This window comes from Drosophila gunungcola (genome assembly GCF_025200985.1).
Source record: "Drosophila gunungcola strain Sukarami chromosome 3L unlocalized genomic scaffold, Dgunungcola_SK_2 000002F, whole genome shotgun sequence".
Lineage (NCBI taxonomy): Eukaryota > Metazoa > Arthropoda > Insecta > Diptera > Drosophilidae > Drosophila > Drosophila gunungcola.
Window position 1 is genome coordinate 142,347 of NW_026453178.1, and position 25,810 is coordinate 168,156.

Here is a 25,810-nt window from a genome sequence, read left to right on the forward strand (position 1 = left end):
TCTGAATTTATCATTAATCATGGCTGAAGAGCAGCAACTGCAGTCTTCGTTTTACTTTGGCTCTTAACAAATTGATTGGCTTGAATTGATGGGCTGCCTTCCTCTGCTAAACGCATAAATAATGTTGATTTGAACATTTAATCCCCTTTTATCAGCTGAAGCGTGCGTTTAAAAACAAATATACTCATAAATAAGCTCAACTAAATACTGGTGCAGGCAACTTTACTTGATTTATTTGAACATCTCATGCATGTCCATGTTTAATTTTCAAACAATACTCTTAAGTGAGAGGCCATAAACAGGAGTGCCCGAAAAATCAGTTGCAACTCAAATGTCAAATCTGGGTGATATAGAACAATGCTAAGCTGTTGACGAAGTTGGACGATATTTGAACTAAATAAACTTTTACCTATTAAAACTTTATTCTATTTGTAAATAATAAGCATAAAATATTATATTGATTTGAGGGCCTTTAGCTTACTGGATTATATATAATAGTTTGAAGCTGTAAACTAAATTTGACGAGATATCATTACAAAATTTGTATCTTTCCAAGCAAACTTCTACCTACATATAATGACTTAATAATATTTGAAAAAATGTATTAATATTATTCAAAGCAGGTATGCTGATTATTTGTTTTTTATAATTTATTTGCTTTTTTACTGAATGCATAGACAAAGTTGTTATAACAACTTAACTTAACTTAACTTAAACTTAAAGAAGTTTCGGAATTATATAGAATGTATTTGTTCTGTAATCAAATGTATAATTATTCAAAATATGTGGGTCATTGTTTTAACAATTCTCTAGAATAAAACCAAACTGATTTAGCTTGCACCCTTTTAAAATAATGTATTCTAAGAATCGACAAGAGGGTATTCTCGATGGCTCTCAATACAATATCCGGCATTCTGTTTACAAACTTAAACAATTCATAGGCATCATGCATAATTATATCATATTTCCAAAAATTGAATGCCTCGCTCGGTCAGTTCCTCTTTCTTGATTAATGAACGGCGACGACATCGCCACAAAGAGAAGAGGCTGCGATCAAAGTAATCGACTTTCAGCTGGGGCTCCAAATCCATTGAAGTGAGCGAATTCGATTGAAACATATAACTCATCATTTGAATTTTAATCGAGCGCAATACAGCGGCGGCTTGAATGAAACAAGGCAGGCGAAAAAAAATACAAAATACAACGAGGTGTAAACAAGATGAGAGAGCCAAGTTTATGCGAACTAATGTGTGTGTCCGCGCGCTCGAGTTGTCCAAAACGTTGATGTCCATCAAATCTTTTGCATATGATTAAATAAAACAATTAAGAGAATCCGTGCGAACGATTTTGGCCATTAAATTTTTTTTTTAGCCATCAAATGATCGCGAGCTTGAGTTTGTGCGAATGTAAGCGTCGCAGCCGCCGTCGATCGTGTTAGCCGAGCAGCGTTTATGCCGCAAAAGAGCGGCTTAGAACCCGCAGCTCCACAAAGCCAAAGCCAAAGCCAAAGCCGAAATCGTGCGAATTTACAGACGCCTGCGCCGGCAGCGACGTCTTTGCGGGCAGAGGGCCAAAAAAGCCAGCTCTGTAATGGCCAGCGAAGAGCGGAGAATCTGTATAAATACCAAAAGGTTCTGCGTATTCCTCATTAGAGTTTCAGTTTTACTGCTGTGAACAAGCAACTCAACGGACAACATGGTACGATCCAGCCCTCTGGCTGACAACGCTTTGCAATCGAGCCATCACTGAAGGACTAAGCCCACGTACCACGTACCACTTACCACTTACCTCCCCTCCTCTGTTTCTTGCAGAAACTCTTCCTGGTCGCCTTCGCCGTGATCGCAGCCGTGGCTGCCGATGTCAGCCACCTGCCCTCCAACGAGTACCTGCCTCCCGTCCAGGAGCAGCAGATCATCGCTGGCCCCAGCAACGAGTACCTGCCCCCAGTTGAGGCTGAGGCCGAGCCCGCCCACGAGCTGGCTGCTGATGGATACCGCTACAAGACCCACAAGCGCGTGGTGCTCCGTCGCCACCGTCGTGATGTCAACGAGCTGTCCAACGAGTACTTGCCCCCCGTGCAGGAGGCCGTGGCTCCTTCCAACGAGTACCTGGCTCCAGTTGAGGCTGCTTCCGAGACTGTCCTGGCTGATGATGGCTACCGTTACAAGACCCACAAGCGCGTGGTTGTCCGCCGCCACCGTCGCGATGTGAACGAGCTGTCCAACGAGTACCTGCCCCCTGTCCAGGCCGCCGCTCCTTCCAACGAGTACCTGCCCCCAGTTGAGGCTGAGGCCGAGCCCGCCCACGAGCTGGCTGATGATGGCTACCGCTACAAGACCCACCGTCGTGTTGTTCTCCGTCGCCACCGTCGTGATGTCAACGAGCTGTCCAACGAGTACTTGCCCCCCGTGCAGGAGGCCGTGGCTCCTTCCAACGAGTACCTGGCTCCAGTTGAGGCTGCTTCCGAGACTGTCCTGGCTGATGATGGCTACCGTTACAAGACCCACAAGCGCGTGGTTGTCCGTCGCCACCGCCGTGATGTCAACGAACTATCCAACGAGTACCTGCCCCCTGTCCAGGAAGTCGCCGCTCCCTCCAACGAGTACTTGGCCCCCGTTGAGGCTGCCCCCGAGACCGTTCTCGCCGATGATGGCTACCGTTACAAGACCCACAAGCGCGTGGTTGTGCGCCGTCACCGTCGTGATGTGAGCCACCTGCCCTCCAACGAGTACCTGCCCCCTGTCCAGGCTGCCGCTCCATCCAACGAGTACCTGCCCCCAGTGTCCGCCCCCGTCCAGGTTGCTGCCCCCGCTCCCGCTCCAGTCCAGATCGCCGCCCCCGTCCAGCTGGCCGCTCCCGCTCCCGTCGAGGTTGAGGCTGAGCCCGCCCATGAGTTGGCTGATGATGGCTACCGCTACAAGACCCACCGTCGCGTGGTCTACCGTCGCCACCGTCGTGACGTGAACGAGCTGTCCAACGAGTACCTGCCCCCTGTCCAGGAGGTCGCTGCAGTTGAGGCTGAGCCCGAGACTATCTTGGCTGATGATGGCTACCGTTACAAGACCCACAAGCGCGTGGTTGTCCGTCGCCACCGTCGCGATGTCAACGAGCTGTCCAACGAGTACCTGCCCCCCGTGCAGGAGGTCGCCGCTCCCTCCAACGAGTACTTGGCTCCCGTTGAGGCTGCCCCCGAGACCGTTCTCGCCGATGATGGCTACCGCTACAAGACCCACAAGCGTGTGGTGATCCGTCGCCACCGTCGTGATGTGAACGAGCTGTCCAACGAGTACCTGCCCCCCGTGCAGGAGGTCGCCGCTCCCTCCGCCGAGTACCTGGCCCCCGTGGAGAACACCGTCGAGGTGGCTCCCGCCCATGTCCTGGCTGATGATGGCTACCGCTACAAGACCCACAAGCGCGTTGTGATCCGCCGCCACTAAACCATGCGATAACGGCTTCACTAGGTGATCGATTTGTGCTCATTTTGGAGTGCAGACCCTACTATTAGAATACCTCCTTTTCATTCAAACAAATACAATAATACGATAACGAATCCATAAATCAAAAGTGTGTTTCTTTTTTGTAATCTAAGCAACTAGTGGTAGTGTAAGAAGGCATCTTGGTTCATTGAAATTATAATTTATATAACAATTAAATGTTGTTGTAAATGAGGAGAGTATAAGAAACCTCAATAAAAATGAAACAAAAACACATAACAATTATATAGAGCAGAACTTTAAAGCTTATAAATTTAGGAAGCACTTTATTAAAGTTTCCTATACCGTGATTCACCAAAGCTAATAAGTAATGCAGATAAGTGTTTGCAGAGGCAATCAATTTAGCAATCTAATTATAGATATAAAAGTGTGGGCTTAGGCAAACAATGTAAACTTGACATATAATCGAATTAATTCCGAATCTATTTCTGTCAATGCTTCCGCACTCTCATCTTCAAAAAGTTCAAGCCTGCTTGACGCTTTAAGACCGCTTACCTATAAAACACTGGGTATATATATTTCTTTGCAGAGAATGTCTTATTAATATAATTTTTAGTTGATTAAACAATTAACATATTTACTTATGCATATAAACATTAAAAGACCTACATTAAATACCTATATTAACAGAGTTCATATAATTGTATTAACCTTCATTATTATACGTTAATTACAAATATTTATGTATTCAACATAAATTGTTGAAAAAAAAATAAACTGAAATATTATAATATTTTCGATTTATTCTTTTTCTTAATATAAAAAAATGGTAATAATAAAACTTATAAAACTAAATTAATTAAGTAGGTTAAGAAGTATAAATGATATAATAACTTTAATACACTTTGTATTATTCTTAATGGGATCGAGAACAATATGATCTTAATAAGTTTAGGTGCACCCTATAATGCAGTATTTAAAATGACTTTATTAAACTTTGTATAAAAGCAAATTCTCAAAAGATTTGGATTAAGTACCTTGTTTTAAGTTATGGTTAGTATATTGTTTGGTTTCTGTAGACTTGATCTGTGTTAGAGTTTTTTTTTTCCGAAAGTCGGTTCTTTTGTTCAGGTTTTCATTCAGGCTTTGACATACAATCGACTTGGACAGTCAGATCTATTGTTTCGGCATTGAGATTGTGATTTATTTCCGCAATTTGATTGCCTTTTTCGGCAGTCATTTCGCTTTTCGCTTCTATACCAACTGTTTGCGACCTTTTCTCCGCTCCGCAATCGAGCATCTGCTTTTATTATCCGGAGTCATAGAACCCAATCAGGTATTAGTTGATTAAGCTGCAATATAATTATCGATAATTAAGCAAATTGAGCTGGAGTCGATCAGAGTCGGCACGCGTTGGCCTGGGAGAAATTGGCGAGTGCGGATGGGGGAGCAATGGAACCTGATCTTGGCCACTAAGTATTAACGAAATGTATTAAAAATATTAAGTGGCCGGCGAACAGTGTCTCGTAGAGCGCAAAACCCGTTGCAAACCTGATTGCAAAACTATAATGGATATGTTTTTCGGCGGTGTCACTAAATACAAATTCATAAATTAAAAGAGCCAAATGCAAATTTCCTGCCGCAGGCCGGCTGATTAGAATCATATAAATAAGCGGCAGAACCTGGCAGAAGGCATCACTTCCACTTGCACTCTCCGATCAACTGGACAGCCGAGCACCCAGCAAAATGGTACTAGCCAGGATTGGTGCTTCACCAGGATAACATACTAATCCATTTGTGGCATCTCTTCCATTGCAGAAACTCTTGTTGTTCTGCGCCTTCGTAGCCGCCGTGGCCGCCGATGTGAGCCATCTGCCCTCCAGCCAGTACCTGCCTCCTCGCCATGGAGCCGCCTCCGCCCCGGTGGCCTCCTACTCCGCTCCTGCGGCCAGCTACAGCGTAGAGGCCTCGGCCCCGGTTGCCTCCTACTCCGCCCCCGCTGAGTCCAGCTACTCGGCTGCTGCCTCGGCTCCGGCCGTCTCTTATGCCGCCCCAGCTGCCTCTTACTCTGCTCCGGCTGCCACCTACTCGGCTGCTGCCTCGACTCCAGCTGTGTCCTATGCTGCCCCAGCTGCCTCCTACTCGGCTCCTGCTCAGACATACACCGCTGCCGCTTCCGCCCCAGCTGTGTCTTATGCTGCTCCTGCCCAGAGCTACTCCGCTCCAGCTCAGACCTACACTGCTGCTGCCTCCGCCCCAGCTGTGTCCTATGCTGCTCCTGCTGCCTCCTACTCCGCCCCAGCTGCCTCTTACTCGGCTCCTGCTGCCACCTACACCGCTGCTGCCTCCGCTCCAGCTGTCCTCCTACTCCGCCCCAGCTGCTTCGTACTCCGCCCCCGCTGAGAGCTACGAGACCGCCGCCTCTGAGCCCGCCCACACCTTCTCGGCCAACGATGGATACCGCTACAAGACCCAGCGTCGCGTGGTGCTCCGCCGTCACCGTCGTGGTGCCCCCTCCAACGACTACCTGCCCCCCTTCCAGGGTGCTGCCTCCGCCCCGACCAGTGAGTACCTGCCCCCAGCAGCCTCTGCTCCCGCTCCAGTGTACTCCGCCCCTGCCCAGAGCTACTCCGCTCCTGCCCAGACCTACACCGCTGCTGCCTCTGCTCCAGCTGTGTCTTATGCTGCTCCTGCTGCCTCCTACTCCGCCCCTGCTGCCTCCTACTCCGCCCCCGCTGAGAGCTACGAGACCGCTGCCTCCGAGCCCGCTCACTCCTTCTCCTCCAACGATGGATACCGCTACAGGACCCAGAAGCGCGTGGTCCTGCGCCGTCATCGCCGTGATGTGAGCCACCTGCCCTCCAACGACTACCTGCCCCCAGCAGCCTCTGCCCCGGCTCCAGTCTACTCCGCTCCTGCCCAGAGCTATTCCGCTCCCGCTGCCACCTACACCGCTGCTGCCTCCGCTCCAGCTGTGTCCTATGCCGCTCCCGCTCAGAGCTACTCCGCTCCTGCCCAGACCTACACCGCTGCTGCCTCCGCCCCAGCTGTGTCCTACTCGGCACCCGCCCAGAGCTACTCCGCTCCTGCCCAGAGCTACTCGGCCCCCGAATACTACTCCGGAGCCGCTTCCGCCCCAGCTGCCTCCTACTCCGCCCCAGCTGCTTCGTACTCCGCCCCAGCTGAGAACTACGAGACCGCCGCCTCCGAGCCCGCCCACTCCTTCTCCTCCAACGATGGATACCGCTACAAGACCCAGCGTCGCGTGGTCCTCCGCCGTCACCGCTACTAGAGGCTCATAGTCAGCGCACCCAAGAAAAACCAAGCCAAATCCTGTTTATTTGACTCTGGGTTTTTCGGTCTTGACGACCGAAGTTGTTTGGGAACGAAATTGAGAAAGTCATAATTAATAAAAATATTGAAAAATAATCCTACTGTCCTTATTTAATATTCCCCAAACAGGAAACATGGCTGCTGGTAGCACACTTATTTGCTTAACAATAATATTGCATAATTAAGTAAAAAGCTTAGGCCATTAAAACGGGCGATTATTAAGCATTAATGCCGAGCTGTCGTCAAGCGGAGACGATCCGGCGGCTGAAAGCAAACTAGTTCAGTTCGAGATGCGGAAACTCGTTTAATGATCTGAAATTAATTTTTGCTCAGCAAGTGCATTGTCGTCTCAAGCTTCAAGTTCAAAGCCAACGCTTAGATCATTTGGGGCATACTTTATGGCCTTAATGTGTAGCATATTTTTCGGCTTAGGTGTTAATTCTAAATGTGTACAATAAAATTATTCTCAAGATAATGGCATTATACGCCTGCACCGAAAATTTGAAAATAAATTTGATCCAATTAAAAAAGTTTGAACTTAAAAATAAATATGTCTATGCCATACATTAATAATACCCGAGTTTGAGTACTAATCCAATTACGGAGCATCGTTTCGGTTTCCACTAAACTATCGTCTAGCCTCGTCTCGTTTCCTATCGCATTCACTTTTTTTTCCAATGCCACCTCAATGTTAAGATACACTGCTAAAAAAATGCATATAAAATCTATTCAAATTAACGAAGTTAAAACAAAATAATTAAATTATAATCATAATTCCATCCAGATTTTCTTCAGCATTATATATAACGTAAAACTGATAAATACTAGTGATCAGGAGCATCGTCGTTTGCGATTATTAAGCAATAGTCCGTATTTATTAGTATTTATATAGACAATAAAGCATCTTTAAAAATTATTTCATCGCATTGTCTCTTCAAGCTTTAAAATTAAAGTCTCTGGCATTCTTTTTTGGCCCATTTGTAACATACTTTGCGGCTGGCGTGATGATGTGGTTTTGACCATTTTAAGTTTTGATCGCATATTGTTCATTGGCATTTTTATGCAGGCATTGGACATTGGCTTAATATTATTGAAATACTTAATTCTTTGGTTTCCTGTCTTTGAATGTATCATTATGTTTATTTGTGCATCTTCAAAATCTTGTTTATGAGTTATAAAGATCTTCCTGTAAGCCATATTCTGCCTTTCAACATATTGAAAAAATCACTTTAAACATTCACATTGTCGTTTTTATTTCCGGCAGCATTGCGTAATCGTTAAAACATAAATTTAATAAACATATTTTAATGACTAAGTTCGATTGGAGAGTCCCCAGGCAAGACACCCGGTACATCATTAAAGATAAGTATTAAATTAAATATTACAGTTAATTACAATTATTCAATTTCGTACGTTCCTAAGGATCACTATGCGCACACAGAGGCAATTATTGTGTCATTTAATCAGTGATGAGTGGCCGATCGATGATGATGATGCTTCAGAAGTCGAAGGCGATCGCCGGCTTCGGATAGGAATAGCCCTCGGTTTTGGGGGCGGGTGGTGGTGGGAATGGAATGACTGGCTTGGGATAGTCGTAGCCCTGTTTCACCTGTGGTGGAGGTAGGTACTTCTGCGGGGGATTCGTGGGTGGTGGGAAGGGAATGGCGGGTTTGGGATAGTCGTAGCCCTGCTTCACCTGTGGTGGAGGTAGGTATTTCGCCGTGGGCGGTGGTGGAGGTGGTGCTTGAGTGGTGGTAACAGGTGGCAAGTACTTCTGTGGCGGTGCAGTGGGTGGTGGGAATGGAATGGCGGGCTTGGGATAGTCGTAACCTTGCTTCACCTGGACCGGTGGCAAGTACTTGGGCGTTGGTGGGTTTGTGGGAGGCAGGTATTTTGGCACTGGCGGTGAAGTTGGGATCACTGGTGGCAGGTATTTCTGTGGTGGGTTAGTGGGTGGTGGGAATGGAACGACCGGCTTGGGATAATCATAGCCCGACTTGGGCTGCGGGGGTGGAAGATACTTCGGTTGCGGTGGCTTTGTTGGCTTCACAGGTGGCAAGTACTTGGGCTGCGGTGGAGTCGTAGGCACAACAGGTGGCAGATACTTCTGTGGTGGGTTAGTGGGTGGGGGGAAGGGAACGGCAGGCTTGGGGTAATCATAACCCAGTTTGGCCTGGGGAGGTGGCAAGTATTTTGGCTGTGGCGGGCTGGTTGGCTTTACGGGCGGCAAGTATTTTGGCTGTGGCGGAGTTGTGTGCACAACAGGTGGCAAGTATTTTTGAGGGGGGTTAGTGGGAGGTGGGAATGGAATGGCGGGCTTGGGATAGTCGTAGCCCTGCTTGACTTGTGGTAGGAGGTAGGTATTTTACTGTGGGTGGTGGTGGTGGTGGTGCTTGAGTTGTGGTTACAGGTGGCAAATATTTCTGTGGTGGAGCCGTGGGTGGTGGGAATGAAATGGTTGGCTTGGGATAATCGTATCCCTGTTTCACCTGAGGTGGTGGCAGATACTTGGGTGGTGGAGGCGCGTGAGTTGTGGTCACAGGAGGAAGGTACTTCTGTGGTGGCGCCGTTGGTGGTGGGAATGGAATGGCGGGCTTGGGATAGTCATATCCCTGCTTCTTTGGTGGTGGTGGAATGTAGGTGGGAGTGGGTGGGGGAATGTATTTGGGCACAGGTGGGCTGGTGGGCACGACGGGAGGCAGGTATTTCTGTGGTGGGTTCGTGGGTGGTGGGAATGGAATGGCTGGCTTCGGGTAATCGTATCCCTGCTTGACCTGCGGGGGTGGTAGGTACTTCACAGTCGGCGGAGGTGGAGCAGGAGTGGTGGTCACTGGTGGCAGATACTTCTGTGGCGGAGCAGTGGGTGGTGGGAACGGAATGGCTGGTTTGGGATAGTCGTATCCCTGTTTCAACTGTGGTGGTGGATTCGTTGGTGGAGGAAATGGAACGACGGGCTTGGGATAATCGTATCCTTGCTTCGGCTGTGCTGGTGGAATGCTGGGTGGTGGGAAAGGAATCGACGGCGTGGGGTAGGCGTATCCTTCAGTAGCCGGTGGCGAGGTCACCCTGATTTGTGGTGGCTGCGTGGGCGGTGGGAACGGAACCGCTGGCTTGGGGTACGAGTATCCACTGACCAGCTTGGGCTCCTGGGGAATGATCTGCTGCACCGGCGGCGTGTATTTGGGCAGTGGTGGTGGGAACGGAATTGCTGGCTGCGGGTAGGAGTAGCCACTACTCACCACCGCTTTCGGGGATGGTGGTGGGAAGGGAATCGCTGGCTGGGGGTACGAGTATCCATCGTTAAAGGGCACCTTTGGCTGGGGATAGTCGTAGCCCTTCGGACAATTAGCTCAGTATGCCCAGATTAATGAGATATGTCAACGACTTACCTGGGCTTGGGCAAAGTAGCTCTGGCTTAAGGCGATCAAAGCCAGGCTAAACACACGAAGCTGCTGCAAAAGAAACCAAACAGAGAAGAAAAAAGAGATATCGTTTAGTGATTGGTTGTCGAAAACCTTAATGGTCTTAAATCAAAGTCTTGGACATTTATATTTAGTCGGAGTGACTGACAATATTTACGTGGGCCTCGGCCGTTTATGGCCATTTTCAGTGCCGTCAGAGCATCGAAAATTTCCGCATATAATTAAGGCTCAACAATTTGGCAAATGTCCGTGTCAGCTTTTGACACTATCGGTTTTTGGCAAAGAATTCGTAGTGTCGAATTCGCAGCCCAGTTAGGTAACGTTTATTGAAGGCTCTCTACGCACATTATTGATTAACAAGTCGCCAGCCAAATTAAACGCATTTTTGTGCGCTAATTGCCTGCGCTTTGATTGATTATTGACAGAGGCGGTGACTTCGGGCCTACACCCAACCCGCATGTGGTTGCATTAAACTAATGGAATAGACTAAAAAAAAAACTGGTAGCAGCCGCGGGCAGCACTCAGAGTCAAGGTCAGCGCATCTGCCACTCGACATTGGACTATTGGTTTTTAAAACCGCCTATGGGGAATCCATTCTGGACCACCTAGAAATGTTCTAAATAACTGGCAAGTGTGAATGGCCTCGTGGCTAGACCAAAACACTGCCTCTGCTTGATGGCAAAGTCACGCCGACCGGTTCGATAAACTCGAGAAGATGCTAAAATCAAATTAGATGGAAATCCCTCCACTCGCTCGCGATTTATGTAAATACAAAACCAGCAATTTGCCGAGCACTAATTAAGCTATAGATAACAGACTAAGAGAGAGGAAATAGAAACCCTTATCTCGTGGCAAAAGACAATCTTTGGAACCCGGAATTCCATTTCTCAAATTGAAACACATAAATTTGAGCGAAATAAAACTAAAAATAAACTTAAACGGCTTCTATGAGTGCGCTTCAAGTCAGAGTCGTTAAAGACTGGCCATTAAAACAAAACCTTAATTGAATCGAGACAATACCTGGCAGCCAAAAACAAAAAAATTATATTAAAAAAAATGGAACAAAAGCCGCGCCATACAGCGAGATCATCTCAATCAAATGGAAATAGTTTAAGGCATCCCACGCAATGTTCTTATGGATTTATGATTCTTCTTATGTTTTTTGTTTTTTTGTTGAGCAGCTCTTTGATAAATCGTTATGGAAAAATGCCACTTGTGAGATACTCAATCGGCTTGTCAGCTGTCGGGCCTTAAATTCTAGCGGATTTGCCAATCTGCCTTCAACTTGTGGCAAGAATCGCAGCCACCTCGCGAAACTAGTTCTCTAGCTGCGTATAATTTGGGTTTCGGTTGCGTTATTAGTTGACAACTCGCGTTGATATGTGTATGTCCATTAAAGTCAGAACCCAATTAAGTTTTTGTGTTGAAATGTTTTTTTATGGCCGAGTGACGCATTAAGGTGTCGCATAACATGAATAATACTCGGCGGATTCTGTTTGTTTGATATTCATTTAGAATCCGCCAAAGATGGTAGCCCCCCAACTAATTTCTGTTAAGTCCAAATTAAACTGGGCCCAAACGATATCCGTTTTCCTGTTGACCTTAATTGAAAGTTTCAACATAGAAACCTACAAGCTCGTAATTAAAGCACCCATTACAAAATACCTGACCGAATGTGCGGCGTCATCTCGAGTGGCATAATTCTGTGTGGCTTGAAGAGTGTGTAAAGTGGGTGAGGTCTGCCGCTCGAGGTGCGCCCAGAATCTGAATCTGCTCCGATCATGTCGAGTCATTTTCCTTGGCTACAGACAAAAAGTGAGAAAAAAAAAACCATAGAGAATTCGGGCGACAAGTGCCACGAAACGGGGGGCGTTAATTGTCACAATTGAGGCGTGTGAAATCTCATAAAACCAGAGCCACCAGCACATCTATTTATATGTAGTGTGACGACCTTGGGCGAAATCAGTTTTTCGCTAGGCGCTTGGCTTTTGGCGTTAATTGCGCTTGCTCAACACTGGTTCTGGGCACCCATTGACTCATTCAAGCTGTCGTCAGATTCAGTAGACTTAGCCTCAAACGGCCAAAAGCCCAGATTGCCAAACATCGTGGCCCGTTTAGCCGCTCTTGAAATGGCCAAGAACACGCGCATGCGTGAAGAGCAGCGCAACGCTGCGCAGCGCAGGGCAGCGCAGGGCGGAGCAGAGCGGTCGGTTATGAGCGCTTCCGGTCGCAACTCCGGAGTCGCCCTCGAGTGAGTCAGTCATTGGCAGCGGATTCGCATTTGGATTCGGATTCGCTTTTTAGAGCCGGCGGAGTCACTCAATGCAGTTACCATTGCCGCAGGTCTCCACAGAAAAAAAATGATGTTTCATTTTTTGGGGTTTTGTCCAGGGACCGTTTATATAAATTATTTGCGACTTTTATTTTATAAAGCCTACTGGAATTCTTATCTTTATGTTTACCATTATGGCTTCTTTTTATGAAACTTGTAAAGCTAAACGTTAAAATCACTAATGGCTATTTAAAATAATTGACTCAAATAACTAATATTCATTCTTTCGGTAAATCAAATCAAATAGATTAGATATTTTAATTCGCTATGCATTTGTATAATTTAATTTTAGTTTTAAAATTTTAATGAACTGTAGGTACTGTCATCTTAAATTGCACAACTAAAAAAATGTGTTTACTACAGACGAATAGTATTTTACGTAAATTTTTAATGATATTGAATAATGTAATTAAATGCAGTTGAAGTTAAAAATTACCAACAACTCAACTGATTGTACTATAAACTAAATGAATTGGTAATTTATTAAGAATTAAATAGATACGCAATTGTCTTATACTGAATTGATACTTTGACTTATGATTTCATTGACAAAAAATTTATAATGCTGAACTCTGATGAACTGCACAAAAACACAATTTTTCATTTTTAAATCGAATAACAAATGAATAACATTTAAATCAAAATGAAATTAATGATAGGAACGCGACTTTGTCAAATAAATAATTGAGATAATGGTTATTCCCATTTTATTTTTCAATTGTATGAAAAACAAAAAGACAAGGATAAATTTAATTTAATTTCATTTCCAATTCAATTAGTATCCTACTGGTAATGATCCTATTCTTTCTGTGTAAGTCTCCGTCTTCGTCTCTGACTGATGACTGCTGCCAGCTGTTTTCTGTTATTTTATTTGTACTTGTACCGATTTTCTTCAATTGTAGCGCCATTTATGCAAATTTACCATGCGACTCCTCCACTGGAGTGGAGTGCGCGGAGTCGTTTCAGTTTCTGTTTCTGTTTTTGTTAGTTTGTTTGTTTTTCGTCGCTGTCGCTTTTTAGAAACTCTTTGGCGTTGGGCAATTTTGTTTGACAGACAACTCATGGGATGCCAGCAGGCCAACTGCCGAGCTGCTGAAAATGCTGCAAAGCTGCTGGCTGCAACGTGCAGTAAACTAACATACAACTGCACCTCAAAAAAGTGTGAATATTTCTGGGATTCTAGCCGCGACAATGTTACGATTATGGCCTGATTGTTCGCACATTGCGGTGCACTCGTTTCGCACTGCCAACCACACTCACCATCTTCATTCTCGACTCGTGATGCAACACAGCGCGTTTTTCGATTCAATTCGGCTTGGATTGGATTGGATATGATCAACAGCACTTGCGTCAGCACCTAAAATATATTTGCGAACACACTTTATTTACATCCAAAAGTGTTCCATATAGAAGTCACTCTGTTTATGGCAAACAGCTACCCACTTGTAAGCACACAAAATCGCCTCTTCAAGGCAGGCGGTTCAGAAGAAAACGCTAGAAAAACGCGCGCGTTTCGCTAGCGGCCGAATGCGCGAGACGAAGCGATCTCGAGCAAATTTGAAGTTCAAATAACAAAAACTGCGCCGACGCCCGGCGTATTTATAAGACTTCTCAGTCACCGCTGCCGAGGAGGGCCGACTGAGCCGCTCGGCTGCCGCCACGCATGCGCAGTGCAGTGCCAACAAGCATACCTCGTACCGCCGATCGATTTTACTCCAGGTGGGACTTAGTTCGAGACTGAGTCTGCAGACCACCTGTGATGGCATGGCACTCGGAACTAGAGCTTCAGCTTCGTGCGTGCCCACAATTAGCCGGTCTTCAGGGTGCTAATCGATTCAAGAGCTCCGCCCCCTTGGCATTAAAATATTTGACTAAGCAATGGCTTTGCGAGCTGCAGAAGAAGCCGCAAATTGGCCCACAAATTGCCATCATTATGCGCCAAAAATAGCAATGCGACGACCTTGTGTAGTTACAGTGCTTGAGCTGAGATAAAATTACATTTAAAAAAAAAAAGAAAAAGGAAAGGTCAAATTATGATAATTTATAAAATTAACTGGGAACACCAAAGGATTCTTTGACAAAGTTTTATATAAAAGTAAGAAACTCATGAGACTTTTCAGCCTAAATTAATATAAAAACTAAGAGAAGAGAAGGTCATCGTAATTTTAAAATTAATTTGGAAAATAAAGGGTCTCAGACTAAAATTATATAAAATTAAGAAACTTAAAAGGCTTAACTTCTTCAGTAGAGTAAAATAAACTAAATAAAGAGTTAAAGGGTTAGCAATTTTAAACATTATCGGTAAACAAAAGCATAAAAATTACCATTGTTATAAAACTTCTTGTTAATGTTTTATTATTTTTATTTTGAATTCTAAAAAAGAATTCTTAAAATCATTAGTTAACAGTTATTAGTTTATTCGTTATATAACTTATGACTTAGGAAATCTGGAGTTTATAAATAAATATATTTTATTGGTCGGTTTTACAGATATGTTAAAAAAGATAGAGAAGTAAAGATTAATAAAAATGTTGTATTACAAGCATAACTAATTTTTATGAATAATATATATTAAATAAATTAGTGATCTTTAAAAAAAATGCCAACGTATATCAAAAATGTAGCAAAAAACTGATAGCTGTCTATAACTCCCAACTAGAAAACCGTTTTATAACTTCCGAAAACTATTTGCAAGCGTGCCCAAATATTTCATGTACGACTTTGCCTTGCAGTTTTGCTACCGTTTGAAGTGAGTTAAGTTGAGATGCGATGACCTTCATTGATTTTATATCGATCGAAGTGCAAAAAGAACTCCCAAAATCCAAACTTGAAGCTGTTTTGATTTGCTTTTATTTGGGTTGTTGAATGACCTTAGTTGGCAGTTAACTTAAATGACGGGGAAAAGAACCCCAGCGGAGTGGAAGTAGAAGTAGTAGTAGAAGTGGAGCTGGCCAAAAGTGTGAAAAGCGATCTGATAGCTTCGGTTTTATTTCATCAATCAAGCGGAACTGCACCCTTTTGCGATCAAAAGGGAAGGTGGGGGCAAAACCTTGTTCATGCCGCTTTTAATGGCTTATTAATGTTGATTCTCGTACTAATCCTTTGGCTGACAAATTAGACAATCGATCAAGCAACGGTTTCCATTGTTGATTCCATTAAATTAAGCACTAATACCCAAAAAAAAAAAAAACAAAAAAAAGAAACCCTGCAAGCGAAACAAAACCACAAAAAGATGCTGGTCTATGTTCGCGGCTCGTCGAACAAATAGAAATTCAATTATTAATAATAATCATAAATCGAACGAAAACCGGAAGATACCCGTACAAGATGCGTTGTGTACAACAACCATTTGATTCGACTCAAGTATTTCAACTTTCAAAACTACGAGTATGAAACATACATAATGAAATGCCATTAACAACTTGAACTGAACTGAAATCGTTTATAGCCAGCCGATAATTAAAACTTAGAGAGCTAGAGCAGAGATGATCGACGGCTGCCACAGATGAGTCGAGTTTCCGACGAAGTTCCACTAGATTTGCGTGGATAACTGGAAATTCTATTCGCTTTAAGCGGCTTAGCACTAAAACTAACAGCCACTAACAACTATTTAGCATCTTGAGAATGTTAAGCTCTTGATTGCAAACTTTCCGATTCTCTAGAGATTCGAAATCGAATAATATATTAGCAGGGATTATTATGATTGCAACTAGGATGTGGCTAGAACCTGATTAAGATTCACTAGAGTACAATCATAAATAATACACATAAGCCAGCTAAAGTTTTTATGCATTTCGCTGGGACAATTTCGCCCATGGCATACAAATGATTCGCCACCGACAACCGCAAGGTAAACGATCATAAAACCAACAACCAACAATAATAATCAGCAGGTGATTCAGCCCCAATGGTTTTCACCCAAAACAAATCCGCCAACAGTTCATTAAACCTCAGGGCGCTTTAGCACTTGTACCAATCGAATTGATACAAAATACTCACAAATAAATAAACAGTCAAATATGACAAATGAAAGTAAAACTCGCGAAGGCGCAGCTTGTCATACTCTTTAATTTAGGAGAGAAGGTGGGCTATAAATAAAAGCCGAAAGGTAAATGACACAACATGAGCTAATTAAATTTAAGATAGATTTATTTCAAAGATTCACAAAATGTGTGTTTTAAAATACCTAACGTTTACTACTTGTATAAATCGAACTGCTACAAATTATTCGCGAATATATTAACAATCATGCATGACGAATCAAAGATATAAATTTCTGAAGCCACAACTTTTGATACTCTTTATAAATGAATATGTTAAATTTAAAAGAAACGTTTCAGAATTATAAGTTATTTACAATTAAAGTTTTCTTTCTATATAAATGTCACATATATTAGCATTTAGCAATTTAATAAGACTATAAAATTAATGAATTCTCAGGTTTAATTAAATATAATTTTTGTGTCAAAAACTCGAATATAAATTAGAAATATTTTTATAGTTCCCCAAGAAAAGAAAGAACTTAGCAAGTAATAAAACGAGAATAAAGAAAATTAAATGTCACAAGTCAAGGTCAAATCAACTAGTGCTACTTATAAAAAAAATTATATTTTAGTTACCAATTCCTCAGGAAAGCTTATATACTCCACCCGTTACAGTGAACCACCCACAAAGGTCCATTCATCAATATCTAATTACGCGAGTGACAATGGATCCAATCGTTGTAATGAATATAAGTGACAAATTTATAACAACTTTCAAAGCGATTAGCTGAAAGTGGGGGAGATGGATGGGGCGTCGGTTCGTTTTTTCATTAAGCACAATTTTTTCGGTCATAAAGCCAACGGCGGTGAGCAACCGCCGAAGTGAAACCGGCGACCATAACAAGTTCAGCTTAATTGCAACCTACACAGCGAGCATCTGAACAGATTTTTTGCACTCTCGTCTCAAGGTCGTCGAGACATCGAGATGTGCGATCTGAGAACCAGAATACCTGCTTAATGGCCAGCACATGGAGCGGAATCCCAAGCTGATCCTGTTACAAAGGAGGAAGTGACTGGGAACGGGTTCTTGATCGGGCCAGAATGTGACCTTAGTGGCACAGGATTTCGATTTCCATTTCGGTTTCGCCTTTCTAAAAACACTGAAGCTTCTCGCTTCGCTCGCTCGCACGCAGACTTGGTCAATTTTGGTCATAATTCATGGCTAGAACCGAGAGATGAGAACTTCCTGTCAGCACTTGGCTGCAGCTAATGGAAACTTTTGATTTAGTTTGGTTTTTTTGGGCAGAGAGCCGTTTCCGACAGTTGGGAGTTCGTAGACTAGTTCCCAGTACTAAGCATTTTAATTAAAGCCTAAAACGGCTTGGCAAATCGAAGCGAAACAATTGCCATAAATATTTATGGCTCAGCAGGCGTTCATAAATCACTTTCAGCCATTGAACGCACCCACAACGAATAAATACTTGGATCTGTTATTTTTATGTTTTATTTTGTATTTTTGGCAAGACAAGCGTTCTTTGGCGCAAATGTTGCGGAAGTTAACAGCTAATTAAAGAGCTTGACTGGAAATTAAATAACGAGCAGAGTCTCCAAGCCTAGAAAATTTTCTTTATTCGGTCTCGTTTATGTTTCTGGTCGGTTGCATTTGGAGCGGACTTTTCGGTGGGTCTGCCACAATTGATTGCCCTTGCCTCTTGCCAAGTCGACCATGCCACACACATTAAGGTACACCCTGCTGTGCTCTATTCACCTACGCGAAGATCAGATTGGGCAAGGTCAAAGCCGAACGGATTTAATGCCTTTGGTATGCAAAATGCTTACCATTACAATCCGGCCAAGTCGCCTCGACTCTCGAGTCTCAACCAAACGATAAGAAGCTGGGGGAAAACTAGTTTGGTCGCAAGTTCAATGGCCAATTTTGAGGGCCAGCACCAGGATGCCAGCGCAGAAAAAAAATACCTAATCTGATACTAGCAAAAATGCATTGCTATTAGTTATTTTAGGCAAAAAAACAACAATCATAAAAAACTAACGAAATAATAAAATAAACATTTAACATTTATTACATTCTAATGTGTTTGGTGTTTATTTCTATCATTTATAAAAAAAAATTGCCTTACCAAAAGGTAAAAAACCGTAATCATATACCAAATAACAAAAAATGTGGCAGAAAATAATAAATAATCATTTAAGAAACAATTTCATTATACTTTTTTAATTTTAAAGAAACCAATTCAATTTGTTTTCAGTGCATTAAGGGTTCAAGTGCGTTTAAGCCGCAGCGACCTTGGTGGCAAGGAAGAATGGACTGCCTTTACCCGGGACTGCCACAACATTGCGGATGGGAATTGTTGTTCAACCTGAAATAATACGTGCTTGACATGTTAATTCCACGAAAGACGAAAGACTTAAGACACGAACCTGTCGCAGCAGGAACTTCTCAAAGCGCCTGCTGCTTGCTGAAGCCAGATTGCGACACCTTTAAGCCCTCTTGCTGACGGATACAGGGAATTAATGCCATCGGCATATAGATTGATAATTTACTGTACTGAAATTATTATCGTATCAAGTGCTGACTGCATTGTGAATGCAGTCTCCACATAGTCCGCTAATGATGATCGCCTTAGCATCAAATTGAGATATAAAGCGACCCACGCATGGCTGAACAAGCAAACACTCGGTCACCAATCAAATTACTATATCATTTTTTTTTTGTAATCACAAATAAATATGCTGATTGAACAGTGGGGCAAAAATAAAATAAAGGTATCTTAAGGTTGGAAAACAAAAGTTATACTTACTGCTAACTATGTTCAAGCTTAATCCTTATTTCTATATCAAAGTTATTTATTTATGAATCACCTTATAAGATAAAGTTTTATTACCCTCAATAGGATTTATTTACAAATGTGGCCAAGTTTTTTAAAACACGAAACACTGTGCTCTACTTCTCTCATTAAGTGCACTTGAACTCGAGTGTCCGCTGCCCAAATTAAATATCAAGCAAGATACAATAACTCAGCTGAAAAAAAAAACAACAAAGAAGACCATGGATAAATTCCAATGGTTTTTCTATTTAACAATGGAGCGAATTTTCAATGAATTTAAATATCTTGGTTTTCGGCTAATGAAAGTTATAAATAGGGAAAAAAAGCAACAAACGCAAAGAGCTTTGGGTAAGATCAACTAAAACAAACAATCAATTAGCTGATATTTTTTTGCTCTATTGCTTAGTGATTTATTCACATAGAAAACGAAATGATCTAGAGATTCCAGTGGGCAAAACTCCGTGACTGTGAGAAAGTGCAATGAATGTCGGTGTTAGCGTCAGCTGACTTAATTTATTTAATTTAGCCACAAGAGCAAAGCGACCAGACAAAATTCTCCCAAGTCTAATTAAAACAAGTTTTGCGTCTATTTTGGCAAGATTTCCTAAAGATATCTTTAAGTGAGTCATTTCGGATTGATGAATAAATAATAATCATATTTAAGCAATATTTCGAGCTTAGTCACGCTTCAGATCAACAATGAAATGCTAAACGATCTTTTAATAACCAATTTAACGCTATTATTGTCTGGCCATCGAATTTTGAATATGAACCGAAGATCGATGAAACGTTCTTGATGTTGACGTTTGTAAGCCAAGAAGAAAAGTGTCAATGCAGAGGTCAATTGGAGAATTTCGTTTCTCGGCTACCGATTGGCCTTAGATCAGTGACTAAATTTATTCAAAGGTTCCTCTGTGAAATCGAACGATTATTGTCGCACCAGCGCCGCCGTTAATTTTCGATGTCCATTGTCCGTCACTTCCGTGACCTTTCAGTCTAATGTCTTGATGTCTTGATGTCTGGCGACTTCCAATATCCGATTGTTGCCTGTCAAAATCCGATCAAGACAAATTGTCTTAAAGCGGGTTTGTTTTGAGAATCCGAGACACTTGGCTTACACACAATGCTCGCTCGTCTGATGCGATTTATGCGATTTATGGTATTCCACTCATAAATAACGCATACGCGGTGTGGAACAACAGGAGTCAAATATCCGGCGCATACTCGTACTTTTCTGCCGTTTATTGCTGGCCATTTATGGCTGAACTTTGCTTCAGTTCTTGCCAATTTGTACAGTTAATTTGCTTCTGAAATAAAACCCCTATTAATTAGATTAGGCCAGCGATATAAAGCCAATGTTTGGTTGGCTCCATTTGAATTGCAAATTAGGTGGGCGCTTCCATGTGATTGACGTGTCTAAACTTTTTTACGATGGCATAAAATAACGAGCAAGCCGAGCTAAGAGTAAAATTAAAACAATCAACGGTAGCCATCAAACACGCAGGCATTAATTTGTACAAAGTATAACATTTATTTATGTAATATTTAGTTTGTTGTACTCTTTTTTTGTGATTTTCTGCTTAATTGAAGCAATTATCCTCGCACAAAGGGGGCAGTGCAGTTAATCTGTTTGCCATTCGGTCAAGAACGCATCGTCTGGCAATTGAGGCTAGTGCTGGCTATTGCTATTAATGCTATCTTTGTCGGCTTCTATTTCGCTACTTATTTCTTTCTAAACGAGCTAGTGCTGGCAGATGTCTAGTGCTTATGCAATTCTACTGAGGCTGGAAAAGTTTTTGTTTTTTTGTGTTAGGGCTAAGATTCCTTATCAGAAGTAGTGTCCATAGTGTCCATGGTGTCCATGGTGTCCGTAGTAGCCACCGTAACCACCGTAGCCTGCATAGTAGGGATAGCCTAGGGATGGATTTAAAAAATATTTATAGTATTTTATTAAGTTTTAGATTAATTCTTTCTTAAAGTTCAACAAATTTTAAATGCTACTATTTTACCAAACAAAGTATTTAACTTGGTTTGAAAGTAATCATTCTACAACAAAATATAAACAGGTATTTTACCTTATTTCTATGCTTAATATACATATAAAACACACAAACTTTCTGCGTAAAAATAATGTAATAAAACATCGGAATTAAAAGGACCTGAATCAACGAAATGTATATTTACCCAGTTACTCATAGATAGCTATTAAAAAAGTATTTTAAAATCAATTATTCTTTCAATTATTAAACACCAGACATTATCCATGCAGGATGTGTTCCCACTCTTTGTAAACTTGTCTTCCCAATTAAGTGTGGCTACGGCTGTAATGCGGACTTTAAAATTTAAGAAGTGAATCTATCTACTATTTAACACCAAAAACTATCGAAGTAGGATGTGTTTCCACTCTTTATTTTTCCAACTTATCGTACCAATTTCTTAATAACCCACTTATCTTACCAATTCCGTAGTAGCTACCGCTGTAATGCGGCCAATATCCGCCGCCGTAGTAGCCCCCCAGGTAGGGCGATGAGTAGTATCCATATCCAAAGGAGGCAGCTCCTTCCAGATCCTTCTCCTCGGCCTCCACGTTGGCCTCCTGGTCGCCGCCCTCCTCTCGACCCTCCTGTGGGCGTGGCAGGGCCTCAGATCCGGACAAAATAAAGGCCAAGAGGCAGAGGGCGAGCAGGAGGCAAACGGATTTGGCTTGGAACATCTTGGCGAGTACTTGCGTGTACTTTTGCGGATTTCCTTTGGGCTTGCAAAGAGTTGGGAATTGCCACTCGGGGCTTACAACAACTGACTGACTGACTCTGGGATCGTGCAGCGGGCTTTTATAATGGCCAATAGCGATTCTTGCAACGCCAGCCATTGCCATCAATGCGCAGCGACAAAACAATTGTCTAAGCGAAAAACGCTTTTCCCCCTCCAATTTGGGCGACTCCAGCTGCGTGTGCTTCTAACAATCCGAAAGAAAACCCCACCGAAACGAAACATCAGTGAATTGGCCAAGGGAGGGAGGCTTCGGCTTCTATTTCTTGCATGACCGACTGCTAATTACATTGCTTTGGGCCAACTTATGTTTGCTTGTTTTTCGCTTGCCACCCACCGCCCACTCCGCCCACTTCGTCTGTGATCAGTGGGGTCAATGTCGCAATGGGCAGTGCCCCTCTTCATTTCGATAAAGGCCAGGAATCCATTTGCTTACATAATGTGGACCGATTTTTTTACTCTACGATATCGTTCCACTCTAATTTATCTCTCGCCCCGCCAACACACAAAAATAATAATCATAAAAAGCCAACACACGCTCTATAAATTAAATAATTCTTTGACAAAGTGGCTGGACAACATTCTAATCCCATAAAAAAAAATACCGCCCAAAAAACGTCAGACTAGGTTTAGTAGCCAAAAAACGAATGTGGAAATGAAAATGTTTCAAGAATACAGGTATGGAAGCCCCACAAAACTAGCTAACTGAGAGAACAAACTAGTATCATCTGGATGAGAGATGCGAGAGATCTGTGAGATCTAATTTCCCTGTAATAGAGGTCACCTGTATTTTCTTCCGCTTCATCTGAGTTACCCGCACCTCCAGTTAATTGCCGAAAATCTTCTCACAACTTTGCATGTTAGGCGGGGTCAGGGCTTGGGACAATGCGTTTCGCACGTTTGCCAGCCGAAGTTGAAGCTGAAGCTGAAACTCGGGGCTAATTGCCAGTTTGGGCTTATCTAAATTGCCGCATTAGCCAAGAACTTGTGACTTGAGTTGGGAGCTGTTGTAATTAGCCAAGTTAAATGCTTGGTTGCCCATCAAGAATCCCCCCAGAGAAGTGGCATTGAAAGAGGTGAGGTGAAGAGTTCCAGGGCTAGTATCTTATTATTTGTAAATAATTACAAAGTTCGTGGAATGAAAATATGTACGAGAATTTAATAAAAAATTTAGAAAATGCGAGCTTAGAAATGCAAATGAAAACTTTAAGCATATTAATAGTAACAGAAATAATATTGGAATTAGCTTTCCTTAAGAATAAGAAACAAAACACATGAAAAGCAGAAACTCAGTTTTAAAATAGCTCATAAAAATATTATCAGAAATGAGATTTAAACTAGCTTTCCTAAAAAACGCAACAATTTACACTCAAAAGCATTCTGTAAAATTAAATTATAACTAAAAACCCATACAAATTTAAAGCCTATTTTAAAAATTGCCTATTAAAATATTTAAAATATTAACAGAAATAAGATTTTAACTAGGTTTCCTAAAAAAGTGAAAATTTACCTTTATAATATGGCCAAAAAAAATTAAGAAGTTATAGGTATAATATTAACACATAAAATGCAATTTAAACACTTTCAATTTTCTGTCTGATTCTGTAATAATACTTTATTCTTTGTAAATAAATAAATAACAACTAGTTAAGCACGCGAAGAGCACGATTTACTCGTAGTCCAATGTGGACACACTCTGATTTTGGCTGGGCATATCGGGAAATCGATGGAAAAGCGTTGAGGAAGGCTTCGTTTGACTGTCCAGTCGGGTCTCGTAGATCCCGCCCTCTGAGTTAATCAGATACCAACTGGGCGTGGGAGTGGCCCTCTGCAATTCCTCTTGATTCAGGCCAGTTATGGGGGCCACAGTGGGCAGCTTTTTGGCCAAGTCATCCAGCTCCTTGAGATACACGTCCAAGGCGCGATAATCCGTGTTGTTGGCCACCTCGCTGGGGCCAATAAACTTGGGACCCGCCAACAGATCGTGCTCCTGCCACAAATTGCGTATATTCGTCATTACATCCGCATAGACTATGGAGTCATCGCTGCGGCCCAAGTTGCGGTTGTTACTTGGTGATTTGGATTCGGATTCGGATGTGGATTTGGATTTGCGTGAATTGAGCAGGCGACTGGCCAGCGGAGTTGCGGAAGTTTCCGCAATTGAATTGGCACTTGAAAACACCGATTTGCCAGTGGTAGTTGTTATTGTCGCCTCTGTGGAGGCTAATGCCTCGTTGCGGAAGTGGCGCCGCCTCTCCTTCAATTTTTCCCGCTCTGCTGACTTGACTCGCTGTTTGAAAAGTCTTTGGCGACGTCGCCGATTGTCGCAGTTGGTGGCATTGCTGCAGATTGGTGACCTCTTTACCTCATTGGTGGTTTCACCCTCGTCGGGCAAATATTGTGTGGCATTTTTCAGCAAATCCCCAATGTGAGCCACCAGTTTCAAACCCTTTTCCACATCATACATTTCCCTTTTCTTCTCCGGAATTGCCCTCCTATTTCTTTTGCTTCTCTTGTGCTCCTGATTGCGACTTAGCACCGCTCTTAGCCTTTGCTGTTGGCCACGATGGTAGATCTGCTGCTCCAGCGTTTTTTGTGTTATCAACGTGTGACTTTGTCGCTGAACATGACGTTGTCTCACCAATGGCAACTTGTGTCTGTGACGCTGCAACAAACGCTCTGTTTTACGCACAGAAGCAAGGATTTCCACGGGAATTTGCAGCTGATTGGGGGCATTCTGAACTTGAGTTTCCTGGGTGAGCAGGTCTCTTTGGGGTATGATTTTAGCCCTGTTAGAGGACAGTTTTCTGGGTTGTTCCCAGACGACAGGTGAATTGGCGGGTTGCCTTTGCCGCAGGCGCTTTAGCTGCTGGAAATGCTGAGGTGGCTCAATGATCCTGATCACATCCCCGGCATCGTCGTCCACATAGCCAGGACGAATGTCCTGCAGATGTGGGGGCACTCGATTTTCGGGCTGCTTGGGCTCGGGCTTAGATACTCTATAAACTGGGGGACTTGGAGAACTACTAGTAGGAGCTCCATCCCTCCCCAGACTATCCACTTTGATCGCCTGACTTAGTTGCGAGTACAGGAGGAGTAGCCCGCAAATCCTGAGCACTGCCATTGCCACTTTTACTATCGCTCACTATCGCTCCCAAGGTCGGAGAAATGCAACTTTTCACTTTCGCGTTCGACGGCCGACCGACAACTGTGCAGCAAGTGTGCTATCATTGGGCCTTTATAAAATTTCCTCGACGTTTTTCCCCATTTTCCAGTTTGATCGCCGCGAGCCTTTCTTGCTTTCTTTATTTCTTTCGTGACGAGATAGATGTCTTTGGAATCGTCATCGGCGTCGTCATCGCTCGTTTGTTTGCTTCGGCAGCAAATGAAAGCGAAACTGGGCAGCCAAGTGACGTTGCTGGTTGCTGGTTGCCAGTTGCAGGTTGCAGATTGCAGCGTTCAACGTCCAGTGTTATAACTGGTCAACGTCGCAGCTTTAAGCCGCGTTTCGCTTTAGAAACCCACTTTGCATACGCGCACCACACACCACCACAGCATTGCAACTTTCTGGCTCCTCTGCAGAAACTAGTTTCCAATTCAGTTTTCGATCGTGTGGGTAAGTGTTTTTATTTTCGCGGTCTCGAATCTCATTAGCGCCCGCCGCTTGACCCTCAACTTGAACTTCGCCAGA

At 43.1% G+C, this 25,810-nt stretch overlaps 5 protein-coding genes across 5 annotated transcripts; 2 read left to right on the top strand and 3 right to left on the bottom strand.

Moving 5' to 3' along the window:
* Window positions 1–1,618: 1,618 nt before the first annotated feature.
* Window positions 1,619–3,564, top strand: LOC128257975 (uncharacterized). The gene is made up of 2 exons (XM_052989322.1): window positions 1,619–1,698; window positions 1,812–3,564. Exons 1-2 carry the CDS (start codon window positions 1,696–1,698, stop codon window positions 3,435–3,437), a joined length of 1,629 nt encoding a protein of 542 aa, XP_052845282.1. The 5' UTR covers window positions 1,619–1,695; the 3' UTR covers window positions 3,438–3,564.
* A 1,574-nt stretch (window positions 3,565–5,138) lies between these two features.
* LOC128257984 (uncharacterized) lies at window positions 5,139–6,863 on the top strand. The gene is made up of 3 exons (XM_052989333.1): window positions 5,139–5,183; window positions 5,253–5,738; window positions 5,791–6,863. The coding sequence occupies exons 1-3, from the start codon at window positions 5,181–5,183 to the stop codon at window positions 6,724–6,726; spliced, it is 1,425 nt and encodes a 474-aa protein (XP_052845293.1). The 5' UTR covers window positions 5,139–5,180; the 3' UTR covers window positions 6,727–6,863.
* Window positions 6,864–7,995: 1,132 nt separating this feature from the next.
* On the bottom strand, window positions 7,996–14,116 carry LOC128257974 (uncharacterized). Its single transcript, XM_052989321.1, is given in 5 exon segments — window positions 7,996–9,117; window positions 9,119–10,102; window positions 10,157–10,219; window positions 13,782–13,878; window positions 13,965–14,116. Coding segments are annotated over 4 exon segments (1,908 nt in total). The 5' UTR covers window positions 13,791–13,878; window positions 13,965–14,116; the 3' UTR covers window positions 7,996–8,265.
* A 6,741-nt stretch (window positions 14,117–20,857) lies between these two features.
* LOC128257398 (uncharacterized) lies at window positions 20,858–22,141 on the bottom strand. The gene is made up of 2 exons (XM_052988402.1): window positions 21,808–22,141; window positions 20,858–21,264 (listed from the first exon to the last, which is right to left on the bottom strand). Exons 1-2 carry the CDS (start codon window positions 22,061–22,063, stop codon window positions 21,179–21,181), a joined length of 342 nt encoding a protein of 113 aa, XP_052844362.1. The 5' UTR covers window positions 22,064–22,141; the 3' UTR covers window positions 20,858–21,178.
* A 1,579-nt stretch (window positions 22,142–23,720) lies between these two features.
* On the bottom strand, window positions 23,721–25,313 carry LOC128257363 (uncharacterized). The gene has a single exon (XM_052988353.1). The coding sequence runs from the start codon at window positions 25,241–25,243 to the stop codon at window positions 23,789–23,791; it is 1,455 nt and encodes a 484-aa protein (XP_052844313.1). The 5' UTR covers window positions 25,244–25,313; the 3' UTR covers window positions 23,721–23,788.
* Window positions 25,314–25,810: the final 497 nt, after the last annotated feature.